This window comes from Lygodium microphyllum, chromosome 13 (assembly GCF_053477565.2).
Source record: "Lygodium microphyllum isolate KBCC chromosome 13, Lygodium_microphyllum_v1.1.10, whole genome shotgun sequence".
Taxonomy (NCBI): Eukaryota; Viridiplantae; Streptophyta; class Polypodiopsida; order Schizaeales; family Lygodiaceae; genus Lygodium; species Lygodium microphyllum.
This window is the reverse complement of record NC_141147.1, coordinates 17,752,084-17,776,147: the sequence shown is the minus strand read 5'-3', so window position 1 is coordinate 17,776,147 and position 24,064 is coordinate 17,752,084. Positions and strand designations below refer to the sequence as shown.

The following is a 24,064-nucleotide window of genomic DNA, read 5'->3' as shown; positions in this document are numbered from 1 at the left end:
ATATCCTGCATTATGCAACTGACTAACAGAAATCTAGCTCTTACTAAGCATGGAAACATGTAAAACATCCTTGAGTATAAGAGAAGTCCCATTGGGCAAAGCTAGGTGTATATCCCATGTACCAACAATAGTATAAGACTACTCAAGGCCCAAATCAATACATCCATCAACCTCCATGTAAGAAGAGAACCATGCTCTATGAGGCATAACATGACAAGAAGCCATAGAGTCCAAAGCCAATCAAACGCATAGGCCTGATCACTAAGCAAGTAAGATGTAGGAAAACAAGATGGCAGGAGTACATACTCAACTACATCATCATGGGTAACTGCATGTACCTAACCACTAGTAAGAGTGGTAACACCTACTGCATCCGCTGAATCTCTACTCATGTCGAGTCCATCTCTATCTTTGTTGCTCTCTAATCTGTCTAAATCATTTTCTTTGAACATGCCAATCTTCCCACATTGGAAGCAAACAACATCTGAAGTAGAAGAACTTGTAGAATATGACAAGGAATCCAAGTCATCATGAATAGGGCTATCCATAGCATCCACGGAGGTCAAGCAGTCAAGGGCTATCCCAACAGAGGGAACCTGCTCATAAAGACAATCATCTGCAAGTACATCAATGGTAGAAGCATGCTACAAAGGCTCATGAAACCTCAACACACGGGAGGACATAAAGGCATCAACCAAGGATGCAAAAGCTCCCACATGAAGAAGAGTCGTAGCCAGCTGCATGACATAACCAACCATAGTTACGGTAAAGCATAAGACATCTATCATAAGAGCATATGGTATTCAGCCATGAAATCAACCCATAACCATAATGGCAAACATGACTCTATAGTACATCAGACCACATAGTAGCATCCAAGTCAATGTAAGACCGTTAAATGGCATAAGACCCTACAATGGTCAAGCTTCAGGAGAAGCCCAAGTATCTATACAACAACATCCAAATAAGTGGCTCTATAAAGTACACGATAGTAGACAAAATGCATAGTCGGGTAAGCATCAAGAGCAACTGCTCTCTGACCTATATGGGCAAAAGCAACCCAACTAGCATAGAAGCTAGGCAACATAGAAGCAACAAAGCCATAACTGCTAAACCCAGGCACTGTCAAGAAGTCTAGTGATCAAGGAGTAACCCGCAAAGAATCAAGCATCAATGAGCAATGAAATCTCAATAACCAATTGCCACCCAAGACAATGGAGCAAGCACTGCTCAAAACATGTATCTGCATCCAAGTAAATCCAAGACCCATAATCGGGGCATTAAGGGCCAAATACCATCCAAGCTGCATAAGTGATAAGCCAACCAAATGCAAACTGCTCCACAAAATTCTCAAATGCAAGTCAATTCAAGCCCAAACATCTGCCATACTGCAGCTGAACCCAAAAGCATCCACATCAGACATCAGTCCCATAATGGGTAGCACGGGGTATAAACCTTGTCAACTGAAATGCTAGCTACAAAGAAAATGACAGTGAACCAAGAATTGAGCTCTACTCTTTGCTCAAGAAGAATGCAGGAGCATAAACATCAAAGTGGCATCATCCAAATACATCAGCATATCATCCCAAGTAGTCGAGAGCACCCATAGAGCAAAGGCATAACCAAACTAGAGGTAAAATAACCTGTCAACCAAGGTAGCATATTACCTTGCCTAAATCAAGTTCCGGATGCCCAAGATATGAGAAAAAATGGGATTTTTGAGCCAGATTTTGAAACAAGTGCAAAAAAATGTGAGATGCTACTATGGGGCTTGTTGGTTATGCTAAGGATAAGGGGGCAAATGGGGGTATACAAGGTACCCAATGAAGCCAAGAAACACCTGCAAACAGCCTATGACGTCTAGGGAGAGGTGGGAGATGAAATCTTACCTCGAGGGGAAGAAGCCATGGCTGGCATTGAAGCTCATAGCTCTAGGTCTTCAATCCGAGCTGAAGTAATGCCAAGCCACCCGGGGTCACAGTGTACACGGACAGGCCCAGAGGCCTTTTACCCCAACACACACTAGGTGCTCCCTGCCAGGTTTTGCAAAGCCCTTAAGCTACTCCATGTAAATCACATCATGCAAATCCCCATGCAAGAATGCAGTCTTGACATCCATCTGATACATGTCCAAGTCAAGTTGCGCGACTAAGGCCAAAACCAAGTGTAGGGTGGTCATCTTGACCACAGGAGAAAAAACTTCATGAAAGTCAACTCCATGCTCCTATTTCAAACCCTTAGCAACCAGTCTTGGCTTATAAGCTGGCATGTCTCAGATTGCATAGTTGTCTCCAAGGAGTGACTGTCACCCCTGCGCATAGCCTCATCATAGGTGAGAGGATCTCCTACATATGTAACCAAGACATAATGCATCAAGGGCTCAAATCTATCAAGTGGAAATCTATCTCTAGTAGACCGTCTCACTGCAGGCTCTGCTGCCTATACAACACCCTAGCCATGTGTACAAATTATTGCTGCAAGCTATCCAATTGGTTTTCAGGCTCTACTGGAGCACGTGGCTCCTCCTGGAATATAACTGTGTGTATCTCTACCACCTTCTCAAGCTGCCTATGCATCTTCTCTTCATGGAAGACTACATCATGGCTGCGGATGACTCTCCGTGCTTGCGGATCCCAGGGCGATAACCCATCTCGCCTGCATATCCATAGCCAAGGAAAATGCATTTAACACTCTTAGGATCCAGCTTACTATGCTTGTCCTTGGGCACACGTATATGCACATAAGACAGAGGTTTCCCAGTCCATACCTCCTTTGCAACCTAGAAATCCAAACCACTGGAAGGTGATCTATTTATGATATGCACAGCTCTACACTGACTGCCTCAGCCCAAAATCTCTATGGTAGGCCTGCATGGCTAAGCATATTGCGTACACACTCCTAGATGGTATAGGGGGTAGTCAACCAAACCATTCTAGGGTGGGATATAGAGGGCGGTCAACTGACGCTTAATACCCCTCTCGTCACATAGCTGCTCAAAGGCATGTGACACATATTTTCCCCCATTGTCTATCCTAAGGCATTTCATTCTATGCCCAATCTGGTTCTCAACCAATGCAAGCCATCTCTGAAACACAGCCAAGACATCGAATTTAAGCTTAATGGGATAAAACCAGACTTCCCACAAAAAATCATCAAAGAACATGACAAAATACTTTGTACCACCCATAGGCTCTCATGGCATGGGCCCACAAACATCCGAATGTACCAAAGCCAAGGGCTCACTCATGCGTGTCCTATTAGACTTCTTATGTGTATTCGTAGTCATGTCTGCTGCCATAAAGGCAATGCTCACATGAATCAAAACATGCATAGTCAAGGGGCGGTAAATACTACAAACCAAAAAGCATTTTCTTTTGTTTCAAGGACATATGGCCTAAAGGGGCATGCCAAAGAGATACATGTGGGATGGAACCCACAGACAAAACATGGTCAACAGAGGATCCATCAACTACAAGAGGATAGAGGCTGCAAGCCTTGGCACCTCTAGCAAGCACAAGTCTACCATGTGCGATCTTCTAGGCAGAAATCCCAAAAGATACATGAAATCTAGCATCATTAAGCTACCCTACAGACATAAGACTACGTGTAAGTGCAGGTACATGACATACATCCTGTAATAACAGAAAAGTACTGCTAGTAGAGAACTGTAGCCGTACATCCTCAATGCAAACAATAGCAAGTGACCTATCATCACCCAAAAAAATGAAACCAAAGACAATGCAGTAGGAGTGGAACCATTCACAGTATGGTGTAACATGAAATGATGCACTGGAATCCAAAAGCCAACACTGCACATACATAGAGTGAACCTTGATCAATTGTGTAGCATCACAAGAACTAGCTGCAAGTATGTATTCCCCATCAAATTCGTCAATCTGCATTACATTTATCTCCTGAATTTTCACACTGGGTTTTCTAGGCACAATGTTGCGATCAGAGGACTTTTCCTGTACTTTGTCTTTCCCCTTCTCTTTGTGATTCTCATTGCGCAACCCATGACATTGTGGGTGTATATGACCCTTCTTGCCGCAATGGTGACATGTCACATTAGCATTTCTCCCATGAGACTTACTGTGTGAGTTGCCACACACATTTCTCCCGTGAGACTTACTCTGTGACTTGCCACACGCAATTTAGACATAGACTTCTGCAAGTCTCTACCATGGCCATTTCCACGGTCACTCTTCCTGTTGCCATCTCTGCCTCTAATAGTCAAAGCATGTGACACACGAGAGGCATCCAAGTTCTTACGGTTGATCTCTTCCTACATAAGAGCACTCTCTACATCAGGCAAGTTCAAAGTAGTAGCAAAAGCACATAAGGCACTGCGAAATACATCCCATGACTCACTCAAAGTCCCAAGCAAAAACAATAGAGTAACCTCATAATTGAAAGTAATGCCCTGCGAAGTCAAGTTCTTGAGAATAGCATGGAACTGGCTCAAATAAGCAGACATAGTCACATTCTCCTTCATGTGCAGGTCCAAAAGTTGCTTCAACCATTACATCTGACTTGCTGGAATTTTCTTATCATAGAGGTTCTTGATCTTATCCCAAAGCTTCCAAGCACTCCGTGCTTCCTCAACCACATTGTAATGCACTTGTTTAGTGAGAGACAAGATGAGGGTGGACTTGCATAACTCATCAAGCTCCATCCATTCATCATCAGTCATAGTTTTACATTGCTCTCCACTAAACCTTAGTGCTTTATCTGCAATTTTTGCACAAATACCTGCCAAACATGGCTCTTTCAATAGGCATAATCCGTACCATCAAGCTTAGTGATGTTGAAGATAGCACTGTCAGTGGAAGAAGATGCCATACTGCAATCCAAAACAGTGCAGATAGTTTAAAACTGCTTGTTGTTTTCTGTTGTAAACAGCCAAAATACCACCAAAAACCAAGGCAAAATGACCACGACCTGATAGCTGATGATACTACCCACCAAGTACCATCAAAAGTACATAAAATCAAGATGATTCAACATGAAAAATACATCATAGCACATGCATAACTACTTGATGTAATAAATTACAACCATATACAATGAGAGCAAAATGTAGGCAAAATGAATGCATCAAGTTAACCACTAATTGTCAAAGAATAACCAGCATCAAGCGGGCATAAATCAGCATGTGACAGTCATACAAACCAGCAAACACCCAAGCATGTCAAATTAATCTATCACTAAGTTGGCACACCCCTTGTGTAATAGGGAAAAGTGTACACAACACTGACAAGACCCGACACAAATAGGTGTACACTCAAGGAGTGCAAAGCCCAAATCAGCCCAAGTACATCTGTGAGGACCACGACTTCTGAGATACACTCTATGTATGCGCAGTGCTGGCTCTTGGATTCGGGTGCGTCATTTCATGTGACACCCTGTAGAGATTGGTTTCATACCTATCATACTATGTCTACCTCTGTGCGCCTTAGTGATGACAGGTCTCTTGATATTGTGGGCATTGGAGATGTTAGGCTGCAATTTCCTTCTGGCAGCTCTTTTGTTTCACATGATGTATGCCATGTACCTGTGTTGACACGCAGTCTTATGTTAGCTAGACAGCTTGATGATGCAGGGTATTTTGTATCTTTTGGAGACTATGCATGGAAGATTACTCATGGCAGGCTTGTACTTGCAAGAGGTGCCAAGTCTGGAAGCCTCTATCCCTTACTTGTATCAGGAACTACACTAGATAATGTTTTATATGTGGGTTCTATTCCCCATGTATCCCTTTGGCATGCTCATTTGGGGCATATGTCTCTTAAAGGAATGAAAATGCTATGTGCTTTGCAGTATCTTTCGCCTTTTGACTCTTCACATTTTGATTCTTGTGATCATTGTTTGTATGGCAGGCAGACTAGAAATACACATAAAAAATCTGGTAAGAAACGCATGGGTGAGCCCTTGGCTCTTGTGCACTCAAATGTATGTGGGCCCATGCCCTACCAGTCACTTGGTGGGGCAAAGTACTTTGTTACTTTCATAAATGATTACTCACATAAGGTCTGGGCTTATCCCATAAAGAGAAAATCCAATGTCTTAGACACATTTCAGCGTTGGCTTGCATTGGCAGAAAACTAGTTTGGGAAAAGGCTAAAATGCCTAAGATCAGATAATGGGGGTGAGTATGTATCACGTGCTTTTGAGAAGTTTTGTGATGAGCAGGGTATTAAGCATCAATTGACCGCCCCTTACACCCCACCCCAGAATGGTATGGCTGAATGCATGAATAGGACCATTTAGGAAAGGGTCCATAGTAGCATGCTTAGCCAGGCTGGCTTACCGTAGCACTTTTGGGATGAGGTAGTTACTACTGCAATGCATCTCATTAACAAGTCGCCTAGCAATCGCATTGAATTTTAGGTTGCAGAGGAGGTATGGGCAAGCAAGCCCCCCTCTTATGATCATTTGTGTGTCTTTGGCTGTGAGGCATTCTGCCATGTGCCCAAGGACAAACGCAATAAGATGTATCCTAAGAGTGTCAAATGCATTTTCATTGGCTATGGAGATGCAGGAGAGATGAGTTACCATCTATGGGATCCGCTTGCGCAGAAAGTGATCCGCAGCCATCATGTCATCTTTCATGGGGACAAAATGCATATGCAGCTTGAGAAAGTGGTTGAGGTACACAGAGTTATATTTCAAGAGTAGCCACCTGCTCCCATTCAGCCCACTCCACGGCCAGCTAGACACCGTGCAGCATCATCTGATGCTCATAGCCCAGATGTTAGACATGCTGATGCTAAACAGGATGGTGGTCAAGCAGCAGAGCTGGCTTGAGGCGTTCTACTAGAGATAGGCGCTATCCATCTTCTATCTATAACAGGTGCAAGTCAGACTGATCTACCTAGGGTTCCTGCTCACGTTTTGTGCTTGTTTAGGGTGGTAGGAAGCTCAAGGGGGTACCAAAGAAGGCACACAACAGGGCCACAAAGGCCTATGTCAAGATATGGAGCCAGCAAGATACAATGGTGCTACCCCCTTCTTCTTCTCAAACTTGTAGACCTATAACCAGCATGAAACCCTAAGGAAGATGAATGAATACCTTAGTTGGAATGCCCTGAGAGTGCCCAAAGGGACCGAGAAGGTGCTCGGAAAGCCGGGGAGTGACAAGAGTTCGAGAGAGTCGGCTATGGCTGCCGAGAAGGAGACCCAATGAGGGTAGGGATTTGATAGGAAGCTGAAGACACCACGAACCAAGTCGGAATGCTTAAGCAACCATGCTCTAATACCAGTTGAAAGGTGAGAAGGATCGAAGCTTGCACTTGGAGAGCTATGGCGAGAGAGGAAGAGCAAGAAAGAGAGAGACACAAAATGGGAACTCCAACAGTCACAATGTGTGGCGGGCCTTCCTTTATTCAAACTGTCACTAAAAGAATAAAGAATAAAGTGACAGTGACGAGCGCTTGCCACCTACAGTGTGCAATGGCAGCTACTGTCAGTGTAGTAACACATGGGCGGCTAGGCGGAGGCGCCTTTACCCCCAACAAGGAGAATATTCACTTGTCAAGTGGAAGCATAAGAAGGGAAAGATCTTTTTGGGAGAAGCCTATGTGTCATTCTCATGTAAAGTTTCATTTGGATTTGAACTCTTCCCTCTTAATGAAGAGTTCTAGCTAGAATTGAACTTATTTTCTTTATTAATTCATTGACTATTCTTTTCCCCCTTTTTTATTCACATGCATGCCACGAATTCTTGCATGTTTTATGCAAGATGAAGGAGGTGTTGCAAAAATTAGCTTTTTCGCACGTGTTCTCATGTGTGCAATTAAATCCATATTCATATTTTCCCTCGGGTAAGTTACTCATAAATATATGTGTGCATCATGTGGGTTCAAAATAAGGTATTTTTAAAATACCTTTTTTATATATTATTTTACATACAAAAGCGTGCAATATAAAGGGGTTATTCACAGATAAGGATATCTATAAATAGGCCTTGAATGCACGTGATGTACACTACAACAGAAACGAGGCATAGACGCGCATGTTAGACGCGCAAAGTCGTGCGCGTCTATCATAGCGTCTATCACTGCGTGTAAACGTGCATGTAAATAGATGCGGATTGTGCGTCTATATATCCGCGCAAATAGACGCTAATATAGACGCGCCAACAGACGCACAATTATTTAACCACCTAAAATTGCAATTCACATAATTAAAAAACCAAATTTAATAATTATTTAACCACCTAAAATTTATTCTTGAGCATGCACGTGTGCGCATGATAAAAACCATAGAATTAAGAAATATACACATTGAATCATTGAATTAAAAAAATAGAGTTAATGATTACTCGAAGTACCATTGGTATCCTCGAAGTGAGCAAGGACACCACAATCTTGGGTATTTATCTTTTCATCTTTACGTTGAGTTCGAAGATGTTTACCCTCACACCAAAGTGCATTGAATAATGTGCACTAGTCGTAAAAGATAAAAGATCAAACTAGACATGCTGGACCCTCACGAGGTGTTCAAATAACTAGACATGTTGGACCCTCATGAGGTGTCTGTAGCAAAATATACTGGGTAGATGAAAGAGCCCTTAAGCTATGGTACACTTACTTGGGCCTTAAAACAAAGATCAGCATTACTCCTACTCTAGACTTGGATAAAAGTGCCAGTGAAGACTCGAGTGTTTTATGGATCGAGACTCAATCTATGAATGGAAAAACATCACGTCCACATCTAGGTTCTATCCCACCCTTCAAGTTCAAAAAGGGCATGGGGTTTGGAATTCCTAGCTTTTTTAAAGGCAAGCCAAAACCATTGAATAGTTTGATGGAAGGCCCTCCCTTTTTCTATTTTGAAAATGTTGAGAACGTTTCCAATTCAGAGTGGGAGACCATCAAACGGCATTTTAATGGCATAGATCCAGAGTTCACAGACTCTAGATATTTTTCAGCATGCTTTAGGCTGAGGTGGTTATGTTTATAACCTTCCAGTAGATGGAAGAAGGTTGATCCTTCCCCCTGCTCCCATGACAATCTTTGAGGTGCTTCAGAAAACAAAGAAGTATTGGCCCCCATGGGATCCGAGAGAGAAGCTAAATTGCATAAACACATAGGGTGCGCCTAGCACTATATGTGGATTGATCAGAAAAATATTTTCTTCCCACAAAGAAAGCTAGCAAGATACCTTCTTATCTTCAACATGAGATTGTCCTGGCATGCAAAATATGGAACTTGGTTTGGGTCAGCCCAGGCCAAGCTGCCCCACTTGAACCCCATGAGATTGAGCTGGTGCTTGGATATGATCGTGACCACACTTGAGGCTACTCTACCCTTTCAGATCGGTATGATGCATTGGGCAACTCATTTCAGGTCAATACTATTGCGTACAGTCTTTCACCACTGAAAGAATTATATCCGCAAGGTTTAACAGTTCTGTCCTTATTCTTGAGCCTTGGTGGTAAAGAAGTGGCATTGCACAAATTGGGTATAATTTTGAAGGCTGTTGTTATTGTGGAGATCAATGATAAATGTAAAAACATAATATCCAGCTACTGGAATAAAACCTTCCCCAACCACAGGCCGATTTCAAATGGAGGATGATGTTAGAGATCTTACTGATGATAAGTTGGCTGAGATTGTGGATGTAGTGGGAAAGATTGTGGATGCCAATTCATAGCATGAGTAGATTGATGTAAATCAGTTGGCTTGTGCATATGCAAGCTATTCCAATCATGTCAAGGTGCACTTATAGCTCACATATCTTTGATTGATTGATGGATAATATGCCTTTCTCTATCTCTTTCGTGTACACCTTCATTGCATTATGTTTCTCTTACTAAAAACCATTCATGCTTTATCCACCTATTGATACGTAAGTGGGATAATATGCAATTGTAAGTGGGATGGTCTAGTAAGTCACTACATATATATGTGCCAATTGACTTGCCAATGTGTTATCTCTTATCCTCAAGCTTTGTTATATATGTCACCACATAGGTCAATTGATTCCCTAAATGCATGCATTGATTAGATAGGGCATGCCCTATACAAATGTGATTGGATAGGGCTTGATGATTGGATGTATATATAAATCAAAGGTTGACTTGTGCATTTGCAATATGTCACCACATAGGTCAATTTATTCCCTAATTATGCATGCATTGATTCCTTAAATTGTTCCTGCGCGTCTGTAAGCGCGTGTAACAGGAATTATCTGCGCATATACACGCGCCATTACACGTGCTGACAGACGCGCCACGCAAGTATAGAAAAATTTAAAAAAAGTTGTGGCTTTCTTTTCAAACCTGTGCTTTCCTGCGTTTTTTGCGCGTTTTCTACAATTCGAGCTCGACATCACTACTCTTGTCTATCTATCACTTCATGAAGACAATGAGGCAAGGAAATAAGAGTAAAAAGAGGACATGAGGAAAGAAGAGCCAAAGAGTAAAGAAGAAGAGCCAAACAACAAGGAAGAGAACAAGATTGAAGCAACTTACCAAGGGAAGGGAGAAGGAGAACAAGGAGCTTGCAACCTAGCCGCCGCCACCCGTTGGAACAAGCAAAGAAGGTGAGTTCTTCTTCTCTCTCTCAATCTTGTTTGGTTTCTCTGTTTGTTTATCTCTCTCTTCTCTCTCTTCACTTGCTGGGTCTTGTCATCGATGGAGGTTTTTTAGTTTTGTTTTTTAAGCAAGTTTAAGAAGAAATGGTGCGACTGTGCGCGTCTGTCAGCGCGTCCAGATGACAGTGTAGACGCGGCTGTAGACGCGGAAATAGACGCGCTGACAGATGCCCACAGAGACGCCTTGACAGACGCAGACAGAGACGCAGGTATAGACGCTATATGAAATATGTTTTATCTGCACAGGGTAATATGATTTTTCTTGTGTAGATGTGGAATCCTGGATCCTCCAGCACCCCATTCAACAAGGAGCAATTCATGGGGGAGATGACCAATTATCTTGGTCGCCCTCTCACTACAGATGATGTTTTCAGTGTGATGTCTGGGACACCTATCACATCTTTGCCTACACAGGGATCAACTGAGGTACATGGATCGGCCGAAGCACGTGCATCTGCAGAAGCACGTGTATCAAGTGAGGCAGAGGGTAGTGCACGTTGAGGGAGGAGGGAGAGTGGTGTGGGAGGACAAGGAGGTTGAGGGCTTTGTGGGGGTTGCCTAGGTGGTGGCTCTCGATCACCCTCACCGGAAAATGAGAGAGGTGAGCCTCCACAAATGTACTACTCTATCACTGATGTTGGTGGTATCTTGCATGACTTTGAGGGGAGGGAAGTGATAGCCTACTTGAGGAGTGTCGTGCATGCCACATACAAAGATTGCATGATTCCCTTCAAGCACCAGAAAAATGGTTTGTGGCAAGAGGTGCTGCGGGCAATACATAAAAGGTACCCTAATCCCGAGAATTCACAATTCTCAGATGATTGGGGACGGTCAAAGGTGAGAGACGCACTTCATAACAAGAGGTCTCACCTTATGACGCACGCCAAGGAGTCATTGCTGAGACAAGAGCAGGGGCGCCTTGGATATGATCAACCACCCAATTGCCACCGCAAGGAGTGGAAAGAGGCCAAGAAGAGAGCAGCGAAGAAAATGACAAGTCGCCAGCATGCAGAGGCGCGACGTATCCAGATGGCAACCATGGGATCGTCACATTATGGATCGGGTGGCAGGGAGTCATGGGAGACTGAGTTTGTAAGTATTATTTGATTTCTTTTTTTAAATTAAATTTTGTAATTTGTTTCACTTCATTATGTAGTGTGTTTTAATACGTTATATGTTCAAATTGTTTTGTAGTATCATATCGTTGGTAGGATGCCTACTCTTAGAGAGGTAGACTACCATTGAGGTCATAACCGGGCGTCCACTTGGCAGCATTTCTACGAGGAGGGACTCATCACGGAGGAGCAATATAATCACGCCATGAGGATTCCACCACCAGAAGAGGTATGTTTTATTTTTTACATGAAAAGTATAGATAACTCTAATTTATTGTTTGTAATGGTATTTATATACCTTAATCCTTTGTGTAGGCGAACCTTGATGCAGTTGAGGATAGCGAAGGGGGGGACTAGCAGTAGCGGTGGAGGCAACGGCAGTGGCACAGGCAGCGGTGGTGGTAGCGATGATGATGCCTCTTCTGAGGAGATATAGAGGAGCCCCATGCATGCATGCCTCCCCTTGGCTTGTAATTTTCATTTTTGATATGTATTACTTTCAGCTAATGCTTGCAACCATGACGTCACAAGCACTAGAACTCATAATGTAAAAACATTTCATCTATATATATGAAATTTCGTGTGCTACATACATTGTTTTGTTTTCAGTATCCAATCTTCGAAATAATATTTCTCTGTTATCCCTAAGCATACAATTTGATGTTGATGGGGGAAAAAAAACCAGAGAGCATGTGGCTTTGCAGGCCACATGCTCTCTGGTTTTTTTTTTCATACCTCTGTTTTGCACTTCTATCAGCGCGTCTAAATTGCAAGATAAATGCACGTCTATTTTCGTCAAAAACTTTCAGAGTAAACGTGATTTTAGATGCATAGATACACCTTGTATAGACGCACAATATGAATATATCCACTTTTTTAAAAATATGATTATATATTTACGTAGCGCATTTATACGCGCGTCTAAATGTGCGTGTATTGTTGGTCATAAGCGAGCTTTTAGATGCGATTTTGTAGACGCGCAAATAGATGCGTTAATAAACATGCCCGACATTTTTTTTCACAATTCAAATATTGAGTCTACAAGTGCATCTATGGAGCCTTTTTGTTGTAGTGGTAGAGGATATACATATAGTAACTTCCCCGAGTATTTTCCTAAGGAGGAGTTTCCATACAGAATTTTTATTTTTGTATAACGAGTGGGTATACATGTGTCCATGTGCATGTAAGTGAATGCATGCTCATGCATGCTCAAGGAAGTATTCACATGGAAAATTTTTACTCATTAGTTGGGGTTATACTACAATAACCCTCTTACAATCCTTATGTGAAGAGCAACATCCTTGAGAAATCAAAATGACATAGTCTTTTCTTCTTTCACATATTTTTCTCTCTGATAGGAGATCCTTCACTTCACTACTTGCCATATCCCTAACTCTAAATTGGAGAGACCAAATCATTGCAAGCTACGATGTTGGTTGCATCCAAGTTGCTTGACTAGCCTGATTAGCACTTGGAATGTGATAAGCTTAATAGGATGCTATGACTAGGTTGACTATATAAGATGATGTCATTCCTACTAAATCTTGGGTTTATCGTTTCTATTATATGCTTGAATACTTTCGGGTTCCTTGAGGTTAGATGCTAAGTTGGACAAGCTTGGAGGAACAGGTTTGGTAGCATTCCCCTTGGTCTACATTTCAAGCTTCCTCCCCATGGTTGGATTGGGCTTTTGTGTGTCAAGATTATGATTTTCTAAAATGCTTAGCTGGTTAGGCTTATCAGAAGAGGATTGAGGAGATCAGAGATGGGTGATGAGTGGATGACGGAGAAAGCAAATCAATTTTAGTTTTGTCTAGATACTAAACCTAAGTAGTGTGACTGATTGCTTCTTATCGAGGGTCTCCCCCTAGAGGACATGCCATAACATCACAAGATCTCCACTTGCAGATGTGCCTTGTGTACCACATTTGATCAAACTATTTCTCATCTATTTATCTTTTACCTACCTACTAGGTGGGTTTGGGGTTTTATTTTCCTAGTGTCATCCATTTGTGGGTTCTAGGCCAAATGTTATCCAAAATCATTTTACAAGCATAGCATATAAGTTTCTTCCACATTTTTGTATCGAACTAGTCTTTGGCATATTTGGGGAACACATAATGCATTCATGTTTTATTCGACCTCTAGTATCATAGTCATGTGAGTCATGTTTGAGGATAGACTTTGGGGCAATTTAATTCTATTTTTTTAGTTGGTGTGATCTTTAGAGAGGTGGTTGCTTTGTTGATGGATTTTGCCTACACGAACATTCTCATTGTAGCTTTATATTTTGTTGTGGCCTTTTGGCTCCCTACGTTGTTCTTTGAGGCTTTGAGGCCGCTTGGTTAGCCATAAGGCCCTTCGTAAAATTTATATTCACTCATTCAAACTTGAGAGAGAGAGCGCGCTATCAAACGAGGGTCAAGAGATAATTGATGTGAACACTTTATAAGAGTAGCATTAGTTAATGTAGAGTTTATTCATTGGGTTTGCATGGATTTATTCTATAAGACTAACTGAGCCGCCTGGCCTTGCATGCTGGGAGGGGAGTCCCGCAGAGGGCCGCATTGCCAGGGCGGTAGGAGGAGACAGGGAAGGTGGTGAAAGGCTGCTGCTGGGGTATGCGGCCGGAGAGCTGATTGTAGGAGACGTTGAAGGAGGTGAGGCCTTGGAGCTTTGTGCCGAAGGAGGCAGGGATGCTGCCGGATAGCTGGTTCTGCTGCAGCTGCAGGAAGCGGAGGGAGTCGAGGTTGGCCAGTGAGGTTGGGATGGCACCGGACAAGGCGTTGTTGGAGAGGGCCAAGCTCTGCAGGTTGGCGACGGAGCCGAGCTGGCTTGGGATGGGGCCGGTGAGAGCGTTGTCGGAGAGGTCGATGAGAGGGGTGACCTCGTCGGAGTTATCCTGGAGCTGTTTGATGTTGGCCACCCACTGCGGGAAGGGACCCGACAGGCCGCAGGAGCTGAGGTGGAGTTCCCCGAGCTTGGGCAGGGTGGAGAGGCCCGAGATCGCTGACGGCCCGCTGCTGCCCAGAGGGTTGTTGTCCAGGTCCACGATCTCCAGGCTCTTGAGGTTGCTCATGTCCTTGGGCAGGCCCGTGATCTGGTTTTGGTAGAGGAACAGGAAGAAGAGGTTGGTGAGGTTGGCCGTGAAGGCGTCCGGGACGACGCCCGAGAGGCGGTTGAGGGCCAGATCGGCGTTGAAGAGGTTGCCGAGGAGGCCGAAGGAGGCGGGGATGGCCCCGCTGATTTGGTTATTGTAGATGCGGATGTGCTGCAGGCTGGCCATGCCCCCGATCGAGGTGGGCAGTGGGCCCGTGAGCCTGTTGTAGGACAGGTCCAGCTCCTGAAGGCTGCGCAGCTGCCCGAACGACTCCGGGATGGACCCCGTGAGGCCGCCTCCGCTGCCGCTGTCTCTCTCGATGATCATGTTGGCCAGCGACAGCTGCTGCAGCTTGCTGAGCTGGCCTAGGGACGGCGGGATGCTGCCGTGGAAGCTGTTCTCCAGCAGGCTCAGCACTTGCAGCTCGGAGAGTGACCCCAGGGCGGGCGACAGGGTGCCCTGCATCCTGGCCTGCGACACGTCCAGCTGGACCACGCGGCCACTGCTGGCGTCGCAGGTGACGCCCTCCCAGGAGCAGCAGTCCGGCGTGGAGGCCTTCCACGTGGCCAGCTTCTGGGAGGGGTCCTTGGTCACCGCGGCCTTGAAGGCCAGCAGCGCTGCCCGGTCCTGGGCCACGCACGCAGCTGCGGCCGACGTCACAGCATAGCTGCCCATGATGATGGTGAGGGCCATGGCGAGCACTAGGAAAACTGTAGCAGAGCTGGAGATGGCAGCTGCAGGGCTTAGACCGCCATTGCGGAGAACGGAAGGCATCGTCGTCGGCACCGGGAGATAAAGAAGCTAATCAGATTGTTGCGAGCTGATCTCGATAGATACGAGAAGATAAGCAAGCAGCTCTGGGATGCGTAAGAGATGGAGATGGTGAGTATGTGCTTGCCCCGGGCCCCCACCCACCTTACAGCTTACCACGCACCTTACAGCTTAAAGCTCTATGTTAGGCCTGCATGGCTAAGCATACTACGTACACACTCCTAGATGGTATAGGGGGCAGCCAACCAAACCATTCTAGGGTGGGGTATAGGGGGCAGTCAACTGACGCTTAATACCCCTCTCATCACATAGCTGCTCAAAGGCTTGTGACACATATTCTCCCCCATTGTCTATCCTAAGGCATTTCATTCTATGCCCAGTCTGGTTCTCAACCAATGCAAGCCATCTCTGAAACATAACCAAGACATCGAATTTAATCTTAATGGGATAAACCTAGACTTTCCACGAAAAATCGTCAAAGAATATGACAAAATACTTTGCACCACCCATAGACTCGCATGGCATGGGTCCACAGACATCCAAATGTACCAAAGCCAAGGGCTCACTCATGCGTGTCCTTCTAGACTTCTTATGTGTATTCGTAGTCCTGTCTGCCACCTTAAAGGCAATGCTCACATGAATCAAAACATGCATAGTCAAGGGGCAATAAGTACTACAAACCAGAAAAAGCATTTTCATTTCCTTCAAGGACATATGGCCTAAAGGAGCATGCCAAAGAGATACATGTGGGATGGAACCCACAGACAAAACATGGTCAATAGAGGATCCATCAACTACAAGAGGATAGAGGCTCCAAGCCTTGGCACCTCTAGTAAGCACAAGTCCACCATGTGTGATCTTCCAGGCATAATTCCCAAAAGATACATGAAACCCAGCATCATTAAGCTACCCTATAGACATAAGACTACGTGTAAGCGCAGGTACATGATGTACATCCTATAACAGAAAAGTACTGCTAGTAGAGAACTATAGCCATACATCCTCAATGCAAACAATAGCAAGTGACCTGTCATCACCCAAACAAATGGAACCAAAGACAGTGTGGTAGGAGTGGAACCATTCACGGTATGGTATAACATGAAATGATGCACTGGAATCCAAAAGCCAGCACTGCACATACATAGAGTGAATCTTAATCAACTGCATAGCATCACAAAAACTAGCTGCAAGTATGTATTCCCCATCAGATTCTTCAATCTGCATGACATTTATCTCCTCGATTTTCACACTAGTTTTCGTAGGCACAATGCTACGATCAAAGGACTTTTCCTATACTTTGTCTTTCCCCTTCTCTTTGTGATTCTCATTGCGTAACTCATGACATTGTGGGCGTATATGACCCTTCTTGCCGCAATGGTGACATGTCACATTAGCATTTCTTCCATGAGACTTACTGTGTGACTTGCCACATGCGATTTAGACATAGACTTCTGCAAGTCTCTACTATGGCCATTCCCATGGTCATTCTTTCCATTACCATCTCTGCCTCTAACAGTCAAAGCATGCGATACACGAGATCAGGCATCCAAGTTCTTATGGTTGATCTCTTCCTACAAAAGAGCACTCCCTACATCAGGCAAGTTCAAAGTAGTAGCAGAAGCATATAAGGCACTGCGAAATACATCCCATGACTCACTCAAAGTCCTAAGAAAAAACAATGGAGTAACCTCATCATTGAAAGTAATGCCCTACGAAGTCAAGTTCTTGAGAATAGCATGGAGCTAGCTCAAATGAGCAGACATAGTCACATTCTCCTTCATGTGCAGGTCCAGAAGTTCCTTCAACCATTACATCTGACTTGCTGGACTTTTCTTATCATAGAGGTTCTTGATCTTATCCCAAAGCTTCCAAGCACTCTGTGCTTCCTCGACCACATTATAATGCACCTGTTCAGTGAGAGACAAGATGAGGGTGGACTTGCATAACTCGTCAAGCTCCATCCATTCATCATCAGTCATAGTTTCACATTGCTCTCCACTAAACCTTAGTGCTTTATCTGCAATTTTTGCACTAATACTTGCCAAACATGGCACTTTCAATCGGCATAATTCGTACCATCAAGCTTAGTGATGTTGAAGATAGCATTGTCAGTGGAAGAAGATGCCATACTGCAATTCAAAACAGTGCAAATAGTTCAAAACTGCTTGTTGTTTCCTGTTGTAAACAGCCAAAATACCACCAAAAACCAAGGCAAAATGACCACAACCTGATAGCTAATGATACTGCCCACCAAGTACCATCAAAAGTACATAAAATCAAGATGATTCAGCATGAAAAATACATCATAGTCCATGCATAAATGCTTGATGTAATAAATTATAGCCATGCACAATGAGAGCAAAGTGTAGGAAAAATGAATGCACTAAGTCAACCACTAACTGTCAAAGCATAACCAGCATCAAGCAGGCATAAATCAGCATGTGACAGTCATACAAACTAGAAAATACCCAAGCATGTTAAATTAATCCATCACTAAGTTGACACACCCCCTGTGTAATAGGGCAAAGTGTACACAACACTGGCAAGACCTAACACAAATAGGTGTATACTTAGGGAGTGCAAAGCCCAAATTAGCCCAAGTACATCTGTGAGGACCACGAGTTCTGAGATATACTCTATGTATGCACAGTGCTAGCTCTTGGATTCGGGTGCGTCATTTCATGTGACACCCTGTAGAGATTGGTTTCATACCTATCGTACTATGTCTAGCTCTATGCGCCTTGGCGATGACAGGTCTCTTGATATTGTGGGCATTGTAGATGTTAGGCTACAGTTTCCTTCTGGCAGCTCTTTTGTTTTACATGATGTACGCTGATACGCAGTCTTATGTCAGCTGGACAGCTTGATGATGCAAGGTATTTTGTGTCTTTTGGAGACTCTACATGGAAGATTACTCGTGGGGGCAGGCTTGTACTTGCAAGAGGTGCCAAGTCTAGCAACCTCTATCCCTTACTTATATCAGGAACTACATTGGATCATGTTTTGTCTGTGGGTTCTATTCCCCATGTATCCCTTTGTCATGCTCGTTTGGGGCATATGTCTCTTAAAGGAATGAAAATGCTCCATGCTTTGCAGTACCTTCCGCCTTTTGACTCTTTGCATTTTGATTCTTGTGATCATTGTTTGTATGGTAGGCAAACTAGAAATACACATAAAAAGTCTTGTAAGAAACGCATGGGTGAGCCCTTGGCTCTTGTGCACTCAAATGTATGTGGGCCCATGCCCTGTCAGTCACTTGGTGGGGCAAAGTACTTTGTTACTTTCATACATGATTACTCACGTAATGTTTGGGCTTATCCCATAAAGAGAAAATCCAATGTCTTAGACACATTTTAGCATTGGCTGCATTGGCAGAAAACTAGTCTGGGAAAGGGCTAAAATGCCTAAGATCAGATAATGGAGGTGAGTATGTATCACGTGCTTTTGAGCAGTTTTGTGATGAGCGGGGTATTAAGCGTCAGTTGACCGCCCCTGACACACCACCCTATAATGGTATGGCTAAATGCATAAATAGGACCATTTAGAAAAGGGTCCGTAGCATGCTTGGCCAGGCTGGCTTACCGCAGCACTTTTGGGCTGAGGTAGTTACTACTATAGTGCATCTCATTAACAAGTCACCTAGCAATCACATTGACTTTCAAGTTGCAGAGGAGGTATAGGCATGCAAGTCCCCCCTCTTATGATCATTTGCGTGTCTTTGGCTGTGAGGCATTCTGCCATGTGCCCAAGGACAAATGCAATAAGCTATATCCTAAGAGTGTCAAATGCATTTTCATTGGCTATGGAGATGCATGAGAGATGGGTTACTATCTATGGGATTCGCTTGCGTAGAAAGTGATCCGCAGCCATGATGTCATCTTTCATGAGGACAAAATGCATATGCAGCTTAAGAAAGTGGTTGAGGTACGCAAAGTTATCTTTCAAGAGGAGCCATCTGCTCCCGTTCAACCCGCTCCACGACCAACTAGACACTGCGCAGCATCACCTAATGCTCATAGCTCAGATGTTAGACATGCTGATGCTAGACAGGATGTTGGTCAAGCAGCAGAGCCTAGCTTGAGGCGTTCTACTAAAGATAGGCATTATCCATCTTCTACCTACAACAGGTGCAAGTCACATTGATCTACCTAGGGTTCCTGCTCATGTTTTGTGCTCATTCAGGGTGGTAGGAAGCTCAAGGAGGTACCAAAGAAGGCACAAAACAAGCCCACAAAGGCCTATGTCAAGATATGGAGCCAACAAGATACAATGGTGCTACCCCCTTCTTCTTCTCAAACTTGTAGACCTATAACCAGTATGAAACCCTGAACAAGATGAATAAATACCTTAGTCGGAATGCCCTAAGAGTGCCCAAAGGGATCGAGAAGGTGCTCCGGAAGCCGGGGAGTGACGGGAGCTCGAGAGAGTCGGCTATGGCTGCCTGGGAAGGAGACCCAATGAAGGTAGGGATTCAATAGGAAGCTGAAGACGCCACGAACCAAGTCAGAATGCTTAAGCAACTATGCTCTAATACCAGTTGAAAGGTGAGAAGGATCGAAGCTTGCACTTGGAGAGCTATGACGAGAGAGGAAGAGCAAGAAAGAGAGATACACAAAATGGGAACTCCAACAGTCACAATGTGTGGCCGGCCTTCCTTTATTCAAACTGTCACTAAAAGAATAAAGAATAAAGTGACAATGACGAGCGCCCACCACCTACAGTGTGCAATGGCAGGTACTGTCAGTGTAGTAACACACGGGCGGCTAGGCGGAGGCGCCTTTACCCCCAACAAGGAGAATATTCACTTGTCAAGTGGAAGCATAAGAAGGGAAAGATCTTTTTGGGAGAAGCCTATGTGTCATTCTCATGTAAAGTTTCATTTGGATTTGAACTCTTCCCTCTTAATGAAGAGTTCTAGCTAGAATTGAACTTCTTTTCTTTATTAATTCATTGACTATTCTTTTTTCCACTTTTTTATTCACATGCATGCCATGAATTCTTGCATGTTTTATGGACAAGATGAAGGAGGTGTTGCAAAAATTAGCTTTTTCACACGTGTTCTCCTGTGTGCAATTAAATCCATATTCATATTTTCCCTCGGGTAAGTTACTCATAAATATATGTGTGCATCATGTGGGTTCAAAATAAGGTATTTTTAAAATACCTTTTTTATACATGATTTTACATACAAAAGCGTGCAATATAAAGGGGTTATTCACATATAAGGATATTTATAAATAGGCCTTGAATGCACGTGATGTAGAGGATATACATATAGTAACTTCCCCGAGTATTTTCCTAAGGAGGAGTTTCCATAGAGAATTTTTATTTTTGTATAACGAGTGGGTATACATGTGTCCATGTGCATGTAAGTGAATGCATGCTCGTGCATGCTTAAGGAAGTATTCACATGGAAAATTTTTACTCATTAGTCAGGGGTATACTACAATAACCCTCTTACAATCCTTATGTGAAGAGCAACATCCTTGAGAAATCAAAATGACATAGTCTTTTCTTCTTTCACATATTTTTCTCTCTGATAGGAGATCCTTCACTTCACTACTTGCCATATCCCTAACTCTAAATTGGAGACCAAATCATTGCAAGCTACGATGTTGGTTGCATCCAAGTTGCTTGACTAGCCTGATTAGCACTTGGAACGTGATAAGCTTAATAGGATGCTATGACTAGGTTGACTATATAAGATGATGTCATTCCTACTAAATCTTGGGTTTATCATTTCTATTATATGCTTGAATACTTTCGGGTTCCTTGAGGTTAGATGCTAAGTTGGACAAGCTTGGAGGAACAGGTTTGGTAGCATTCCCCTTGGCCTACATTTCAAGCTTCCTCCCCATGGTTGGATTGGGCTTTTGTGTGTCAAGATTATGATTTTCTAAAATGCTTAGCTGGTTAGGCTTATCAGAAGAGGATTGAGGAGATCAGAGATGGGTGATGAGTGGATGACGGAGAAAGCAAATCAATTTTAGTTTTGTCTAGATACTAAACCTAAGTAGTGTGACTGATTGCTTCTTATCGAGGGTCTCCCCCTAGAGGACATGCCATAACATCACAAGATCTCCACTTCCAGATGTGCCTTGTGTACCACATTTGATCAAACTATTTCTCATCTATTTATCTTTTACCTACCTACTAGGTGGGTTTGGGGTTTTATTTTCCTAGTGTCATCCATTTGTGGGTTCTAGGCCAAATGTTATCCAAAATCATTTTACAAGCATAGCATATAAGTTTCTTCCACATTTTTGTATCGAACTAGTCTTTGGCATATTTGGGGAACACATAATGCATTCATGTTTTATTCGACCTCTAGTATCATAGTCATGTGAGTCATGTTTGAGGATAGACTTTGGGGCAATTTAATTCTATTTTTTTAGTTGGTGTGATCTTTAGAGAGGTGGTTGCTTTGTTGATGGATTTTGCCTACACGAACATTCTCATTGTAGCTTTATATTTTGTTGTGGCCTTTTGGCTCCCTACGTTGTTCTTTGAGGCTTTGAGGCCGCTTGGTTAGCCATAAGGCCCTTCGTAAAATTTATATTCACTCATTCAAACTTGAGAGAGAGAGCGCGCTATCAAACGAGGGTCAAGAGATAATTGATGTGAACACTTTATAAGAGTAGCATTAGTTAATGTAGAGTTTATTCATTGGGTTTGCATGGATTTATTCTATAAGACTAACTGAGCCGCCTGGCCTTGCATGCTGGGAGGGGAGTCCCGCAGAGGGCCGCATTGCCAGGGCGGTAGGAGGAGACAGGGAAGGTGGTGAAAGGCTGCTGCTGGGGTATGCGGCCGGAGAGCTGATTGTAGGAGACGTTGAAGGAGGTGAGGCCTTGGAGCTTTGTGCCGAAGGAGGCAGGGATGCTGCCGGATAGCTGGTTCTGCTGCAGCTGCAGGAAGCGGAGGGAGTCGAGGTTGGCCAGTGAGGCTGGGATGGCACCGGACAAGGCGTTGTTGGAGAGGGCCAAGCTCTGCAGGTTGGCGACGGAGCCGAGCTGGCTTGGGATGGGGCCGGTGAGAGCGTTGTCGGAGAGGTCGATGAGAGGGGTGACCTCGTCGGAGTTATCCTGGAGCTGTTTGATGTTGGCCACCCACTGCGGGAAGGGACCCGACAGGCCGCAGGAGCTGAGGTGGAGTTCCCCGAGCTTGGGCAGGGTGGAGAGGCCCGAGATCGCTGACGGCCCGCTGCTGCCCAGAGGGTTGTTGTCCAGGTCCACGATCTCCAGGCTCTTGAGGTTGCTCATGTCCTTGGGCAGGCCCGTGATCTGGTTTTGGTAGAGGAACAGGAAGAAGAGGTTGGTGAGGTTGGCCGTGAAGGCGTCCGGGACGACGCCCGAGAGGCGGTTGAGGGCCAGATCGGCGTTGAAGAGGTTGCCGAGGAGGCCGAAGGAGGCGGGGATGGCCCCGCTGATTTGGTTATTGTAGATGCGGATGTGCTGCAGGCTGGCCATGCCCCCGATCGAGGTGGGCAGTGGGCCCGTGAGCCTGTTGTAGGACAGGTCCAGCTCCTGAAGGCTGCGCAGCTGCCCGAACGACTCCGGGATGGACCCCGTGAGGCCGCCTCCGCTGCCGCTGTCTCTCTCGATGATCATGTTGGCCAGCGACAGCTGCTGCAGCTTGCTGAGCTGGCCTAGGGACGGCGGGATGCTGCCGTGGAAGCTGTTCTCCAGCAGGCTCAGCACTTGCAGCTCGGAGAGTGACCCCAGGGCGGGCGACAGGGTGCCCTGCATCCTGGCCTGCGACACGTCCAGCTGGACCACGCGGCCACTGCTGGCGTCGCAGGTGACGCCCTCCCAGGAGCAGCAGTCCGGCGTGGAGGCCTTCCACGTGGCCAGCTTCTGGGAGGGGTCCTTGGTCACCGCGGCCTTGAAGGCCAGCAGCGCCGTCCGGTCCTGGGCCACGCAAGCAGCTGCGGCCGACGTCACAGCATAGCTGCCCATGATGATGGTGAGGGCCATGGCGAGCACTAGGAAAACTGTAGCAGAGCTGGAGATGGCAGCTGCAGGGCTTAGACCGCCATTGCGGAGAACGGAAGGCATCGTCGTCGGCACCGGGAGATAAAGAAGCTAATCAGATTGTTGCGAGCTGATCTCGATAGATACGAGAAGATAAGCAAGCAGCTCTGGGATGCGTAAGAGATGGAGATGGTGAGTATGTGCTGGAGCTGCAAGAGTGCGCCCCCTCGTATTTCATACAGAGCCTTGGGACCTTAGCCGTTTTTGACCAAGAATCGGTCAAGACCGAAACGCTGACTGCTTACCACCCACCTTACAGCTTGCCCCGGGCCCCCAGCCTTTGATTATCACATGGAAGCGCGACTCGCAAGTCGCAATTTCACAACGATACATCGGATAAGTGCAGCATTCGAAACTTGCCTCAAACAGTAAACTTTTGATTACGTTTATCACTCGGGTAACGGAACACAAGCCTTTTTCGTATGGCACGAGCGCTGTTCCCAGGT

At 44.8% G+C, this 24,064-nt stretch overlaps 1 protein-coding gene across 1 annotated transcript; it reads right to left on the bottom strand.

Annotated features, from left to right (window-relative positions):
- Nucleotides 1-14,147: 14,147 nt before the first annotated feature.
- On the bottom strand, nt 14,148-23,776 carry LOC148026383 (uncharacterized). The gene is made up of 3 exons (XM_087690286.1): nt 22,286-23,776; nt 16,585-16,769; nt 14,148-15,615 (listed from the first exon to the last, which is right to left on the bottom strand). Exons 1-3 carry the CDS (start codon nt 23,640-23,642, stop codon nt 14,227-14,229), a joined length of 2,931 nt encoding a protein of 976 aa, XP_087546412.1. The 5' UTR covers nt 23,643-23,776; the 3' UTR covers nt 14,148-14,226.
- Nucleotides 23,777-24,064: the final 288 nt, after the last annotated feature.